At 43.2% G+C, this 15,579-nt stretch overlaps 1 protein-coding gene across 1 annotated transcript in view; it reads left to right on the top strand.

Annotated features, from left to right (window-relative positions):
* Positions 1–15,579, top strand: part of map3k22 (mitogen-activated protein kinase kinase kinase 22) — a 39,920-nt gene that overhangs the window by 17,100 nt on the left and 7,241 nt on the right. The window contains exons 4-13 of the mRNA XM_061063931.1: positions 2,666–2,775; positions 4,268–4,305; positions 7,167–7,266; positions 7,950–8,066; positions 8,480–8,594; positions 10,691–10,824; positions 11,410–11,480; positions 12,558–12,619; positions 14,229–14,300; positions 14,873–15,037. Of these exons, the coding sequence (XP_060919914.1) occupies positions 2,666–2,775; positions 4,268–4,305; positions 7,167–7,266; positions 7,950–8,066; positions 8,480–8,594; positions 10,691–10,824; positions 11,410–11,480; positions 12,558–12,619; positions 14,229–14,300; positions 14,873–15,037 (984 nt within the window). The remainder of the gene's footprint in view (positions 1–2,665; positions 2,776–4,267; positions 4,306–7,166; positions 7,267–7,949; positions 8,067–8,479; positions 8,595–10,690; positions 10,825–11,409; positions 11,481–12,557; positions 12,620–14,228; positions 14,301–14,872; positions 15,038–15,579) is intronic.

Raw genomic sequence — 15,579 nt, forward strand, 5'->3', positions numbered from 1 at the left:
GCATATTGCAGCTTGATTATTGGCCTGTTTTGCTTTTTGTTAAAGTTTTTGTGCAAATTAGGAAAGTGAACGATGTCACCATGGTAACTTATTTTCAGAACTTTGAAGAAAACATTGAAGAAAAACAACAAATTCTGAACACCTACCCTTTTTTTTTTAGCTTGTATAGTTTTTTATGCCTGTCCACGTTCGACAATCAATTCTTTTTTCATGATGTGGAATCATTTGGTTAGACCAGCTTCGTTTTCAGAGACGGTGACTCAGTTCCTTCCTGTTGGGAAAGGAGAGGTCTGGTTTGGTGTTTAGTCATCCACTGCTCCTGACAGCCTATATTCTAACTCTGTGAGTCCTACCAGTGAGTGTCAGGTTTGTAAACATGTCCTATCAAACAGCAAAGTGTGGTTTGTCTGTGGCGATATGCAGGTTGTTTAAACGTGGAGGTGTCATGTCACTTTTCCTCCGCAGACTGTCACTTTTTGTCTTTTACAAACTCGGAGGGGAAGACGGCACAAGTGACTCACCTGTCTCACGTTTACCTGGTCTTATCGCTTTGAAACATCCCACACATGGAGTGGTAAACTTGTTGCTACATAGAGGAATGTGCTTATGTTGCACAATCACAGCATGTCACTTCTTTTGATAAGAAAAATAATTACTTTATTATCCCTACTTTCACATATAATCAGTGATTAAGGTTTGTTTTTCAGCTGTTTTTTTTTTAAAATAATAAGTTATATATTCAGGCATACAAGTCCTCCTACCTGTGCGCTCTGTGTTTTCACTGTCGCTTGAGATTTTGTGTGTTTAACTTGTGTTATCACTCAGCCTTATTTAGCTCCTTCTGTAAGAGGAGGGAGTGTGCCGGTCAGCGGAAAAGAGACTTTCGTCATTCCTCACTTTACTCCTGCTGCTATAAATGTCTTGTCAAACATGACCTCTACCTGTGTGGTGCGCTGTTGATGTGGTTCAACATCTGTGAATGCTCGCGGGCTTGATGGCGCTGAGGGTTGCCATTAGGCCTGGTAGGAGCAGCAACAACAAACAAGCAATAAAGGCATCGTTTCTTTACTCGGAATACTCCAAAGAAGTGTGGGCACATTTCCTATTTATCGTTTTCTCACTGTAGTCAATTATTACCTCGTAGATGGCTTTGCTGCTCAGCTGCAAGTTATGTCATCTCACACTGAAGCGATAGTTCATCCAAATTATAAAATAACACATTTCTCTTGATGTTGTGTTAGCACTCCAGCCAGGCAGTTATTTTCTGTTTTATGTGCCTGCCCAGATTTAAAAAAAATAAGATGCAGCATTTAAATATCCAATGGACAGATTGCCAGTCGAGCACTGGATGTGGCTTTTTCAGCACGCCATGGAGTGGGAGGGAGACATTGTCCAAAATGCCACCTAACTCAGACAGATGTATTGGAATTTGGTTTGACAAAGAGATCGCCTGCGTTACATGAAATCAGCATGGAGAGAGAACCTGATTTGAGATGGTCAGTAGCGGGATTGAGAAAGAAGTCGGTTAGTTTATGTTTTTGTGTCTGTGTCCCCCGGGTGAACCTTAACGGACTGGCCTGCTGTCGACTAACAGCTGGCCACAAGCAGCGTATAGCAGGGCTCAGGATCAAATGGAGCCTCAGACCCCATCTGCTGCCCACACTATCGCCACACACGCTCTGTGAATAACATTCCCAGAGGTGTTTCAAACACACAGCTCTCTTTTATTTTGAAGAATGCAGTCTTTCCTGCAGGTGCTGTCTGCGCTGCGTGGCACACACCTGGCCCGGTTTCCTTGTGAACCGCGACGTGTATGTGTTTCCATAATGAATGCACCAGGGGGCTCGTGTGATAGGCCGACGGGAGCCGAGGTCAACGACCTCTTCTTTATATTGTAATCACGGCACTCAGATAATTGGTCCTATTAAAGTCTCTTGATATGGTAATGCCTGACATGCTCATCTGCGTGATTGCCCCCTTTACACAGGAGAGTGTGTGTTAGTGTGTGTTTGTGAGGGCGTGCGGCAAAAAAAGTGCAAAGCGAGAGAAAAGAAGTGAGAAGTGGAGAGCGCCGAGATGCTGAGCGTTTTTCTTTCACCAGCAGGTTTTCTGAACTGAAAGGTTTTAATGAACTATCGGCCTGTCCCCTTTAAGGAGCCAATTATGAATATGAGACACACTTGAATCTTCTGTCAAAGTCAACAAGCTCGGTTCATGTTGGAGCGTACAGACACTTCTGTTTAGTTGTGTTTTATGTGCAAAAAGGTCAATGTCAGTCTGATTGCGCCCAACAAAATTAGAACTGATGAATTATGCTCCAGAAGTCTCTCCGTCGATTCAAAATAAAGTGTTTAATAGCAAAACTCCGGGCGAGACAAGGGGCTGCATTGCCCCCCAGTGACACCAGGCACCAGTCACACATGCTGCATAATTAAACAACCTTTGCTCTTTCACAGCTTTTGTATGCAGACCACAGAGTTTGAGAGTGATCAGCATTACGACAGTTTTCCTAGCAACAGAACGCTTCACCCAGTCAAATCTCTAAATCAGGAACACAAAGAGTCGATCTCACTGTTCACACTTTTCTGTTTCAGTTCCTGCTTTTTGAACCTCAAAGGATCGAGATCTGTTTCAATCAGCTAACGTGTGTATTTCTGCCTTTCAGATGACGAGGAGGCGCTGAACTCCATCATGAAGGACCTGGCAGCGCTGGGTCGCTGCTACACCCAGCACAACAGCCACAAACCCAAGAACAGAACCTTACTCTACAAGCAGGTATGCATCTAAAGGGATGCTAATCCAGAGTCAACCCCTAGCTTCCTGGAATAGGCTGAACATGTGGATCTGAAGGGTTTCTGGTGTCCACGTCATGTGAAAAGTCAAACGTTTTAATGGTTTCATAGACTGAAAGAAAACTTGTCAAACCTCTTCTGCACGTCCAAAAGAGTCATATGTGAACTAAGACGTATGAATATACACAGCTTAATTAAAAAATGGAAATCAAAAATGGGTAATTGGACATTCAAAAAGACAGATTAGATGTGGTTTATAACTTGCTGCCGTCCCTCCTGACTGAGTTATGGAGCTGTGAACTTTTAAATTCACCTTTTAAACCCACAGGGCTCGAGTGTAGATTTTCTTTTTTTCGGTGGAGTATTTCATTCATTCAACTCCATTACGTTTTATTAACCAAACACAGCAGAGGCACAGCAGTGCTTTTAGGCTTAACTGTCACTCAGGGTTTAAACAAACCTCAGCCTCAATTCCTTTTAGATTTTTTCCCCCTTTTTTTTTTTTGGACTGGACTGGAAGCTGCCAAAGTCAAGTGAAAGTTGTCTGAAAGTAGCTTATTGAGAGTCTAATTCTAACACATTATTATTTCATAAACCCTAATGAGACATTGAGCTGTATTCAATAACACGTAGTGGAATACAAATCTTTTTTTAAAAAAGCTGTTATGTGATGTTTTTATGTACAAAGCTGCACAAAAGACAGTCGATCAAAGCATTTATCAATTGTCTGCTAGTACGACGTGGTTTCACTTTTAAAATGTAGGAGAATATTTAACATAAAATATCTAGAAAACCTACTTTAAAAAAAAAAACAAGCACTCTGACACAGCCTTAAATGAATGTAAGGTTAAGAACCTTCTTCAGGACAGCAGTGAAGAATTCCTCAGAAATTATCAGTTGACATATCTCTGGCAGCTTGTGACTGAACGAGCAGACAGGCTTTCATTTGTCACAGTCACCTTGCCTCTCTTTCTGAAGTGGTTTCCCTCATGCAGTCGTTCCCTCTGTGGAATGATAATTTGCAGATCCTCTTAATGTTTATGATGAGACATAAACAAACAGTGCCAAGCACAGAGTTTCCTGTTCTATGAGTCGGGGGCAAACCTCTGATTTTGAACCAATGGCTTGCGCTGATATGACGTCAGTGCTTCAGTGTTTCTTGTCAGTTTTATCGGCATGACCTCATGCAGACTTGCAGGCTCCTCCAGATTCCTGCTCTCTTTGGGTAATGCCTTTATAAATAGTGGACCTGCAAAGTGTCCTGCCATCTCTTAAGTTGTTAAGGTTGTCTTTGTTTTACAGGACCAACTTCACCAACAAAACCATGTATGACTTAAATGCTTGAAGTCAGTGAAATTCATCGTGTAGCTTATTGTTGTCTTGTATTCAGCAGTCCAAATCCCACACACCACCATGAATCACTTTAACTTTCCACCGCCATAACTCCCCTCTGTTGTTATTTTTCCTCTCAACAGGATTTAAGAGTCAAGCTGGAGCATGAGAGAGAGAAACGGTACGTTGGAACCCTCCGTATTGTTGTTTCTACATCCCTGTCCAAGTTTTGAACTCTTCAGCTTGGATCTTTTTTGTTATGCTTTGCCATGCCTGGGATTTTGTGTCCGGGGGAAATCACTGTTACACAGCCAGAGTAGCATAAAGAGAGGGAAAAAATTCCTGCATTGACATTTAGCGGCGGCCTTGTGTTTCAGACTTGGATGGGCTGTTTGAGAAGGGAACAAAAAAGAAAGAAAAAAAAAAAAAAGAGGGAACAGAAGAGTGCCAAGTTTCAATTCAGTGTCCAGTCCTCAAGGCACACCCCGAATTAATACTCCATCTTTTCCTCCGTCCTTCAAATCATTCCGTCTCCAGACTTACTGAAGAGGCGAGGCATGGTTACACTTACTCTGTCTGGAGATGGTCTCACGATCAGTGTTTCCACCAAGGTGCCTCACAGTTTGTTTACCACATTGGAGCACTTTGTAAGCTCAGGCCACAGTATAAACAGCACATCTTTTGAATGGGTGAGGCTTTATTTGGTGTGGGTCTTCGTTTTGTCTGTTGCGGCTCCATCGTTCCTTGTATGGACGCCGCTTGAGTCCCCCCAGGTACCTCGTTTGGCCTTTTAGAATTGCATCCTGGGAGAGGGCCAAGTTCACAGACACACTTTGTCCTCATGAAACCCTTGTTCAACAACCCAACAACTCCTGAAACACAGGAGTGTACTGTTCAAACGGAGAAAAGCATCTCAGGGAGATTGGGTGCGCGACTTGAATAATTGCCTTGGTTCATCAGAATATGGTCCAGATGTTGCTTCAGTGAGACTAGGAAACATCTCCTTCCTCCTGCAGAATATGTGCTCACGTCGGGCCTCTTCACTTTTTCACAGCCCTAATTGGCCACTGCTGTGAAAGAGACAAGTTTTTCATGTTCCTGTCTCTTTGAGTTTCTGCCTCCCTCTCTTTCTCTTTACCGCAGCCTTCTTCCCCCCCCTTTTTTTTTTTACAAGCTCCCCTCACACCATAACTGCTCACACAGAACAGACAGCTATTTTTTTGTAATTCATTTTACAATTCACTCTGAATTCACACTCTCCTTCTCCTCTTTATTTGTTGTCATGTTCTTGCTTTGTTCTTCTTGTCTGAGCAGCACCACTTTCATTTTGATCTAAATCCCGTTTTTGAAATCAGGAGGTAATCGTACTAATAGATACTAGGGGTAAAATAATACTATCACATTGTAGCGATTGCATGATTTGCATATACATTTAAAGCAGCTCTGATCAACAGCTTTTGTTATTGCTGAATTACATTAGCTCGCTACCATCTTATTTGATTTTTGTCATAAAGTAATGACTCTCAAAGTAGCAGCGTCCGATATGATTACACATGATGTCTGAGCTGCGTCCACATTGTTGAGGTATCAGGAGTCCCTGAGTCAGGATAACCGTGTTGTATGTTCACAATGGAATCTGATTGGACTGTCCTTCTTTTTTTTGGCAAACTCTGAAGGTTTTTTGGCAGGAAATCGGAGCTGTGTGTCTCTCTCTACCCCCCCTCGGCTCTGCTTCAGGGTCTCCTGCCAGAGAGAGAGTAAAGGAACAGGGCCAGACTTTTTTTTTTTTCCCTGTGTATTTGATTGTGATTGTGTCCATGAGAGTAAAAGGGAAAGAGATCGAGTGAGTGTGCTGGGATGTGTTAAAGCATTCTTTTTTACTCAGTCAACATGCTCGCACTGAGGAAGGAAGGCCATATCTTTCGGAGCAGCATCCTCATACCCCCCCCCCCCCCCCCCCCCCCCAAAACCCCCGTCCACATCCCTCCAGCTCTTTATCAGGCACATCATCGGCGAGTATAAACAGAGATGTGGAGCGTTTAGCTCTGCTGCTGTTTCGCCTCTGATCTGCAGGCCTCCCTATTCCCAGAATCCTCTCCTCAAATGAGGGAGCCAATGAGCAGTCATTAAGATAGGCAGAGCTTTGGCCTCTGATGAGGAAATGATGAGATGAAAACAAGTCCTTTTATCAGGATACTATAAAGAGATAGTCGGCTACAAATTCTTCAAAAGCAGAGAGCGAGAGCAGAAGATAGCAGAAAAAAAATGCCGGGGGAATCTTTTTCTCTTTCTTTCTGTCTTTTATTTTGTCAGGCTGTCTCCTGTATTTTCTCTCAGTCTCTAAATATCTCTGTATCTTTCACGCTGTCACTCTTTAAAAGAGGAGGGAAAGACACACATCCTGCTGCTTTTGCTGCCTCTCCAGACCCCCCCCCCCCCCCATCCTCCCCTTCTTTCCTCTCAGGAAGTTTCCCATCTGCCTTTGTGCTGGCTTAGTGGAGAGGCCCAGTGGTGTTGAAACAGCCACCGATGCACATACTGATTGGGAAGCACACTCATGCATGTAGAGTTTTACAAACATGCACGCCTCCATATATACACTCCCTATAAACACTGGCTGATAAGCTCAAAGTGTGCACACTCTGTCATACACGTAGGCCGACATCAGATGAGACTTTCATACACATTGGGGGCGTGGGGGGGTTAGGTTTAGGATTGATTAATGCCCCTTTAGTATCAGCGTGCTCCTCTCCTTGACCCAGCTGACCTGATAATTTTTCCCTCTTGTTACCATAGAAACACAGTCATAAAATGGCCTAGAAAAAGACTCCTATAGGGTCTTCCAGTCAACATGTATGTAGCAACACCAGTAAAACAATGAAAGAACTAGAACAAAACTGCGAGCCATGTGCAGATATATTATCTTGTGAGCTAGTCAGATGCTAACACTGTATAGCCAAAATACAGGCTTCATAATAGAGTCTGACACAACACTAGTTTCTACTAACGTCTGACTATGCTACTATTTTTTTTACCTCCCAGAATCATCCCATTCCAGAGGCCACTGAAGATCAAGGAGCTGCTGCAGAAGGTGACAGAGGCCTTTGGACAGCAGATGGACATGTACTTCACGGAAAAAGAGGTACAAGAACAAGAAGTGGCCATGCTTTAAGATCCTTGGCTGTTGTTGGGAATATACAGTATCTTGCAAAAAGTACACAGCCCCTCCGACTGTTCTACATTTTATTATCCCATATGCTCTTTTTTTAAAGCGTCTCGAGATAACACTGGGGCTATACGAATAATGATTGATTGATACAATTCAGTGAATCTGAATTTAATAATAGTTAATTGTCTTTTTTTTACTGTTTGATTAATAAAAAAAAGAGCAGTGGAAAAAAAAGCAGATATCTGTTGGATGCACAGAATATCGGTTTCACAATAAAGCACTCTAAGCTTCTGAGAACTCCACAGGTTCTTCCTGGAGTCCTTAACATTGTTGTAAAAAGTTAAGTTTCTTAGATCGTAATGAAAGCTTGCATTCCGTATTTATCTATATTATCCAGTTTTGTGTTGATCCATTATATATACCAAAGGTTTTGCATGAAAGCATATGGAAAATGTTCAGGAGGGAGACATTTAAGCAAGGAGCTATAATCAAAAATGTCACAAGGGAGGGAAAATCATCTTTTTTAACCTTAACAAGGTTTAAAATAAGAAAACAACCACTCCATGTCATGTGCACACTGAAGCTTTAACATGGCGCCATCATGGAATAATAGGGTATTTAAAGGTCATGTGCTGTATGTTTTCTTATCCTTTCAGCTGCTGCTGCCCATGAAGACCCAGGAGGATCTAGATCAGGCCGTGCTGACGTTAGGCTGCAGCACAGGGACCAATGGGCTGCTCAGGATACTGCTAAAGACCCCCAAGAACAACCATGTAAGGTTCCAACAATGTACACTTCTTCAAGACTTAAAACTGACCATTAGAGACACTGTAAGATAATGTGAATCAGAAGTTTTAAGCAAACCGCCTGATTTACACAGTAGGATTGTTGTGCAACACTCATCACGTCATAACCTCGTTCTGTTTGAGATGTATCAGTTTCTAAATAGTACAGATAGCAACTCTTTGTCACTTGTCAGTTGCATGGAGTCAATCTCTTTTTAAAATCAGGTGACCTTTAAATTAAAGGTAAGTTGCATCAGAGGTACTGTTTTCTGAACTTAGAGGAAGTTCCCTTACCGAAATGATGATGTAACGAGACGATGATGCAATGTTTTCCTCATTTCCTCTCCCAATCCTGCTCTCTTTCTCCACTTCCAACTCTTTGTATTGTTTTCTCTTTGTAGTACCTACAGGTGAACAGCAGGGACAAACAGAGCGAGATGAAGTCATCACGGTCTCTGGGAGATCTGAAGGGCTCCCTGCTCAAGGGCTCGGAGAGGGTGCGCAAACACTCGACAGGTGAGCTGGCAGAAGTGTGGAGTCATTGACTTGCACTGTAAATCAAAGTGCTGTTAAAGCTCTATCAGGGTGAAATCTCTATTTCTGAGAGGAGGCAGAAAATAAAAAAACAGAGTTACAATAAAAACCTGCTGATGCAAAGATTTGTTTTCCACCTGGTAGGGCCTCAAGGGTGGGCTGTCAGTGTGAATTTTCAGCAGAGAGTGATGCTGCTGTCATAGGAATGTTAATAACAAGACGAGGGACATGCTTTGTCAGAATGGAAAAAATGCAAATTGAAGGTGGAATTGACAACTTTAACAGCCAGTGAGATGTCCGGTCAAAGCAAGGACAAGTTTCCGCGCCCATACCAAGCAGCTCCCTGTCTGCATCGTCTCCTTTATATGTTAGCAGTTAGCGTGTTGATGCTATGCTGAAAGTGTCGCTCTCTGGATGTTGAAAGCACAATTAGACAAACTTTTTTCTGGTTATGCTGCCAAGAAAAGAACGAGACGATTTTAACCCCCCTCATATCTCTCTGTTGAGTATGAAGGTGCAGTCAGCAGCTGTAGCATAGCTGGCATAAAGACGACAAACAAAGGGAACAGCTAGCATGACTCTGTTATTTACGCTAACCAAAAACTAAAGTGAAGTGTGTTTGTGGATTGCTGTTATCACCAAGGGGTATTAAGTCGTGGTGAAGCTACTTTAATTTTTGAACACATACCAAAAATAAAATAAAAAAGTATATATTTACATAAATGGCTGGGAGGCTAGTCTTTTCCCTGTTCTTCCAGAAACTGGGTGGCTAGCTTTTAGCGACTTGGCTTCTGTCAAAGAATATTTTGAGATTAGCCAGAAGTTTTTCTTCAAACCACCGCCATATGTTTTTGTTTTATTTGCATCAAAAGTCAGTTGTCATTAGCTAAGCTAGAATGAAGACTGGAAGTTGATGTTTAAACAGTAAGCCTAACCAAATATGCTAGCTAGCTTAGCTTATTTTCTAACAACTTACACAGCTGTATTTAACATTTTAACAGATATAACAGTGATAGTAATATCTAATTCCTTGCCAAGACACCCAAAGGCCCTTTTTCTTGTCATGTCACGCTCTTTGGCTAGATAACAAGGTAAAGTCTAGCACTGCATGTTGTCCCTCCTGGCTTGTTTGGTAACATAGCATGAAGGTTTATTTTGCTCTGTGAAATACTGAGCTCTCCCTTATCTCCCATGTCGGGGTCTTTTCACCCCCTTTATATCATGTCTGTCCAGGAAGGTCAATGTTTCAGTCGTCTCTCAACCTCGTACACATGCCGAAACGACCAGCACTCTGTTTCCCATTTTCATTTTCACGTAGCAGCTGGAGCTCTTTATAATGGCTGTCAACGCCGATCTGTCTCACGTCGCCCGAATAACATCAGCGCTGTCACCATCCCTGGTCATGTAAATTGTATAGAATTACCCGCCTCTCTCGCTCTCCGGATTCCCCCGCCAGCTGCCAGTCAGAGAGGCTGAGAGAGAGAGTAGTGGCGGGAGTGGTGGCAGATGAGAGGTGACAGGAGAGCAGTCACAGTGGATGGATGAGTGAAGATGTGATGTGAGCCTGGGTACCTCGATGACGCATGGCAGAGACGGGGAAAGGAGAGGGTGCAGAAAGACAGAGAAAAACACTGAACTGTAAAGAAAATACATCTCAGTTAGAAATTAGACTGTTTACTCTGGTAGTCAGCCAGTTTTTACATCTTGGTACCTTTTGGCCTGTGTGCATGTATTCAGTCAGCGACAGTCAGACTTTCAATTCTCACTATGTCAAGGACGAGCATTCAGTCACCGCTGTAGCTGGGGGTTGCATTTGTCACAGTAATTGAGGTTAGAGGTGGCGGCAGTGTGGTTTAGTAAATCATTTCTCGTAGTCCTGGCACAGTTGAACTTGTACCCATGAATAATACGATGACGCTGTTTTCTCCCCTCCGCCCCCTCTCTTTCCTCTCTCCATCATCTTCCCTTTCTACTTCCTCCATTCCTTCTTTCCTGATTTTACACTTTCCTCATTTCTTTGCACTTAACTCCTCATTCTCTTTCTCCTACCTTTTCCACTCTTTTTCAAACTTTCACAGGTTCCCTGCACACAGGTCGGACGTCCCCACCTCCAGGCAGCGTCCCCGAGGAGCAGCAGCAGATCGCCCGCCAGGGCTCCTACACCAGCATCCACAGTGAAGGGGAGTTCATCCCTGAGACCCAGGACCAGAATGTAAGAGACTGAACAAGTTGACTTACTTGAATGAATTGACCCTAGGTTTGGTTTATGGTACAATCTGCATTGTTCTTAGTTTTTATACTGAACTCGTGGTTGCTATATGAACATGCTATAATTCAGGCAGTCCCAGTATATGCAAAACATCAGACACAACCCTCTTATTTGGTTCTTTAGCAAGCAGGTGACTTACACACAGAAAAGTTCACACTGGGGTTTGTGTCTAATGATTTTGAACACGTCAGACCTGTCACTTGTTGCATCTTTTGGACTTGTTGTGGGAATGCCACTCTGCTTTGTTGAGACTCGGGTCATTTACTCAACATTTTTAACCATTATTATCAAGAGAGATACGGTACGTGATTCGGTTATTGAATAAAACTGAAAGTAACTGGTATAAAGGCAGTTTTCGGATGAGTGATGGAATAGAAAGCCTTTATTGTCATTGCAAATTGTGCAACACAATTTGCTATTGAGGCTATATTCAGGCTTAAAACTCAAGATCTGTCTATGTGGCATAAAACTCTCAGCTGACTTCATCCTCAGTGACCCTCGTTCTCTTTGTGTTATTACATCTGTCAGATGGATCCTTTCGGGAGCGCAGACAACTCACTGTCGAGCAGCTGTCAATCAATAGATCAAGCACTGGACAGGTGAGTCATCATGCAGTGTTTGATTTATTACTCTTGTCCGTGTGGATTTATTTTTTTTACGATGCTCACATTCATATGGCAGGTCACAGTTATTTATTCTTGCTTCGTATCACAGTGTTCACGCTTGAATGTCATCTTATGTTTTGTGAAATTGCACACAGAAGCTAACAAAGGCTCTTGGTTTAGTTTTTTAAAACAGTCTTTAAGGTTGGCAGCGATCACTGACCAGTGACCCTGCCTGCGATATTGCCAATTTGGAAAAGGGAATCAGGTCACTTTGTTGTTGCCATGGCCACAAAACTCTTATCTTGACGCCTGGATTCCTCTGTTATCATGAGAGAAGGCTAACAGAGACTGAGTGGGAGACGTAGAAGTGTGAGCAAGAACACGCTGCATGAGGGGAAAAACTGAGCCGGAAAATGAAAAGTGGTGAAAAAGTGAGAGTGGAGTAGAAATGGGTGGGTGGGGGGGGGGAGAAAATATTGAATGTAATTCAAAGGGAAAGAGAAAAATGAGAGCGAGAAAGAGAGAAGGGGGGAGAGAGAGAGAGAGAGTGTAGGACGGAAACAGCTCTACCTGCACGAGGCTTATCTGGGCTCCAGGCTGCAGAACAATGGCAGGAAACGAGTGCATGGAACTTTTCCCTCCGAGCGGGCATGCGTGCCCCTTATCCAGGGTCTCGTGGCCCCGCGCCGCCCTGCGGTCAGCAGAGACGTCACTCTCTGTAGGGCCGGGGGGCAGGGCTGGCTTACAGGCAGCTGGGGGGGGGGGCCTGAACAGCAACACATTTAATGAGAGAAGGTTTATTCTGCAACTTACCTCCACAAAATGTACTTTCAATTTCTTTTTGTTATTTCACCAAGGTAAAAAAAATCCTTCTTATCTTTTCTTATGGGACACATTGTGGTTTAAAATCAAAGAATGCAAAGTTATTTAAAGGCTTTTTGTGCCGCTTTATATCTGACGTTTCAGTCCAGCTGCTGTGGCCAGACTCCTTTTTGAAGATAAGGGGGAAATTAGAAGATGAAGCAGCAAACCATTTTCAACCGTCCCCTCCTTGTTCTCTTGTCATTTCAGTCCTCCTTTCTCGCAGAACAACCGGGACAATAATTACCTGAACCTCAACTATGAATACAAAGGTAAGACAGGAGGAATCTGCAGCAGAAAGCTGTGCTGTTGAGTTAGCGCTCACCTCAAACATTACACGGGGGGATTAAAAGGTAGAAATGTTGTTTTTAAAAAAAAAAGTTTTTCCTGTTTTAACTTTTTTCGGTTCTGTTGTAATTATAGCCACACAAGTAGATTCACAGAAAGAGAACTAAAGCTCTGTTCATGCAGCTCCTGATAAGCGCAAATGTTTCTCATTAAAAATGCCCTCAGGGAGATGGTATTATTAGATGGGAGTAAATACTTAAAATGAGGGATAGGTTTTTAGGGAGATATTTAATATCTTGGTTGTGTTTCTACGTCTCAGGAGGTGATGAAGGGAGTGTGATAGCATCATAACTCGTCCTGCTTTATATTCCACAGACCCTCCGCTGTGCACCCTTTGTCCATCTCCTTCACTCACTCCCTTTTCCCTCTGTGTCTGCATTTTTTTTTTTTCAGACTCCACTTCCTAATAGACATCGCTCCTTTCCCGTCTTTTTTTATGATCATTTCCCTGCTCTTGATGCCACCCCCCTTGCTTGTCTCGTCCCTGTCCCCTCGGCTCCCCGTCTGCGCCTTTTCCTTCAGAACACAGATCAAATGCAGCAGGATGACAGATAATGCCAAATGAATCCTCATGAACAAGGGAAACGCAGCAATCTGGCCATTTTCTCCCGTTCTGTAAATTAAAGAAAAATGTAAGAGTGCTGCACATTGTGTATACAGGCTGGGCGTGTGGGGTGCTTCATATAGCTGCAGCCATACTTGAGCACTCACACGGGAATGCATGCACGTGCAAACACATGCATACACACGCTCTTCCCCCTCCCAGATGTAAAAGCTGTGTGGCCCTTCCTGCTGAGAGCTACAGTATTTGTTTACCATTCCCTGTGAGTAGATTTTTCCTCTCCATCCCGTGCTGCCAAACACAAAAAATAACTCCCGTCTCCATGGGATACGGCCACAAAAACAGCGCAAGGGGAGGCAGTCATCTGACAGAACAGCTGCTTTCAATTGCGAGTGGCTCCACAACTCTCCATTCAGTGTGTGTGTGTGTGTGTGTGTGTGTGTGTGTGTGTGTGTGTGTGTGTGTGTGTGTGTGTGTGTGTGTGTGTGTGTGTGTGTGTGTGTGTGTGTGTGTGTGTGTGTGTGTGTGTGTGTGTGTGTGTGTGTGTGCGTGTGCGTGTGCGTGTGTGTATGAGAGAGAGACTGAGTGTCAGCGCTCGCCTGCGTCAGCAGTGCTCCCCACCTGCCTTTAGTTACTGCTCCACTGGGTTCAGAGCTAAAAGGCTAAGCTAGCACACATGAACTGTTCTCAGTTTTTCTGACTCGGCTGCAGAAAGCTCTGTTCCAGCGTGTGACAAGCTGTCTTCCATCCTGCTGCTTTTGATTTGAACACGAGCAATGAAGTGTCTGTCAGATGTGATCAGTTAAAACTCTTCTCCTCATCATGCTTGTGTTTCTAACAAGCTCCAAGCTATTTAACTTTTATTCTTCCACTTGAGATGTGACTATTACTATAAAACATAATGAAGTTGATATTGTTGCCTGTTCGTTTACTTCCAAATTAACAGCTCTGCTTCGTTGCTCCCTCTGCAGGACGCCATGGAAAAGGAGGGACTTTCCCCCGCCAGTTCCAGTTGCCCAATCGCAGCAAGGATTACGGAGACCGTAAGAAACCGGCTTTGCTTGAGCAGTAACAACAACACATTTACTGCACAGATTAAACAGATTATGTTACTATTGAAGCAGGACAACACAGGCACACACACATGCCTACACCACACAGCCCATCTAATCACATTTGTTTTAATCAGTGCACAATTCCCTGTTTTCTAAATAGTTTAAAATCTTGTTCTCCACTTGGGCCGTCTTTTGCTCAAATCATAGATTTGGTACATAAAGTTCTGGCTTGCTGTCCAAGGCAGCTGCTAGTAATTGCTTACTCAGAGGCTAACCTTGGCTAGCAGTGATTTACGTTTCCCTGCGGTGAACCCGAACTTGTATAAAAACACAGCGCCCTGCTTCCTGTCTTAGGGGAAGTGGGACTGAGTGGCGAGAGGCACTCTGCTCCGGCTGGCCCGAAGTCTTTGGCTGAGAGCTCGCTGTACTGTATGCACAACACCTGTAAAGAAAAAAAAAACCCAGTGTGAAAATCACTAACAGCACAAACAAAAGAAGAAATGGCCCATGTGTGCACGGCCATTAATATGTCTCTTTATGTCTAATATGTGTGTTTTCAGGTCGTAGGACACTTCCGCGCAGCTTCATGCCGCAAGAGAACCTGTTTCAGCTAGTTCCATCCAGTCGCACACGGAGTTATAATGGTGAAAGTACGCTGCAGTACGGCGACCTGCGCTCACTGGGCCGCACTGCTGACAAAAGCTGCCAGCGTGGGACAGCCAAGTGTAAGTGGAGCTATAAAGATGTGACAAAAGTTTTCAAATGAAGGAACAGAACAAGAAGTAAATGTTCCCCCAGACCATAAAAACACTGAACTTCTGAGCCTTTAATATTGTCAGGGGCTTTTATTTATTTGTAATTTGACAAATGAAACCCTTACTGCTGACACAGAGATGACTGAAGAGAGCTCAGACTTCGACTGCTTCTGCTGCTTTTTTTATTCAGGCAATGTTCTCCTGTCAGTGTTTTTTTAGACACATTTAGAATTTAGTCAAAAAAGAAACAAAATTTTAGGGAGCATTAAAAATAAGTGTATAAGAATACTGAAACTGAAGGTTACCTATCAGCATGTTTTTGTATAACTATTTAAATAATACAGAGCCCTTGTTGAGAAGCATCTGCTGTGCACAAGCAAATATAAAAACTTGCACTGAAATCAAGAAAAAAGGGCTAAATTTGTCTAATAAATGATTCATAACATTGACTTAATGGTTCAGATTTCAGAATTCGGTCAAACAAGGTGTAATTACAAGAACTTTAAAATGTA

The sequence above is a fragment of the Labrus mixtus genome, chromosome 19 (genome assembly GCF_963584025.1).
Source record: "Labrus mixtus chromosome 19, fLabMix1.1, whole genome shotgun sequence".
In the NCBI taxonomy this organism is placed as follows: Eukaryota; Metazoa; Chordata; class Actinopteri; order Labriformes; family Labridae; genus Labrus; species Labrus mixtus.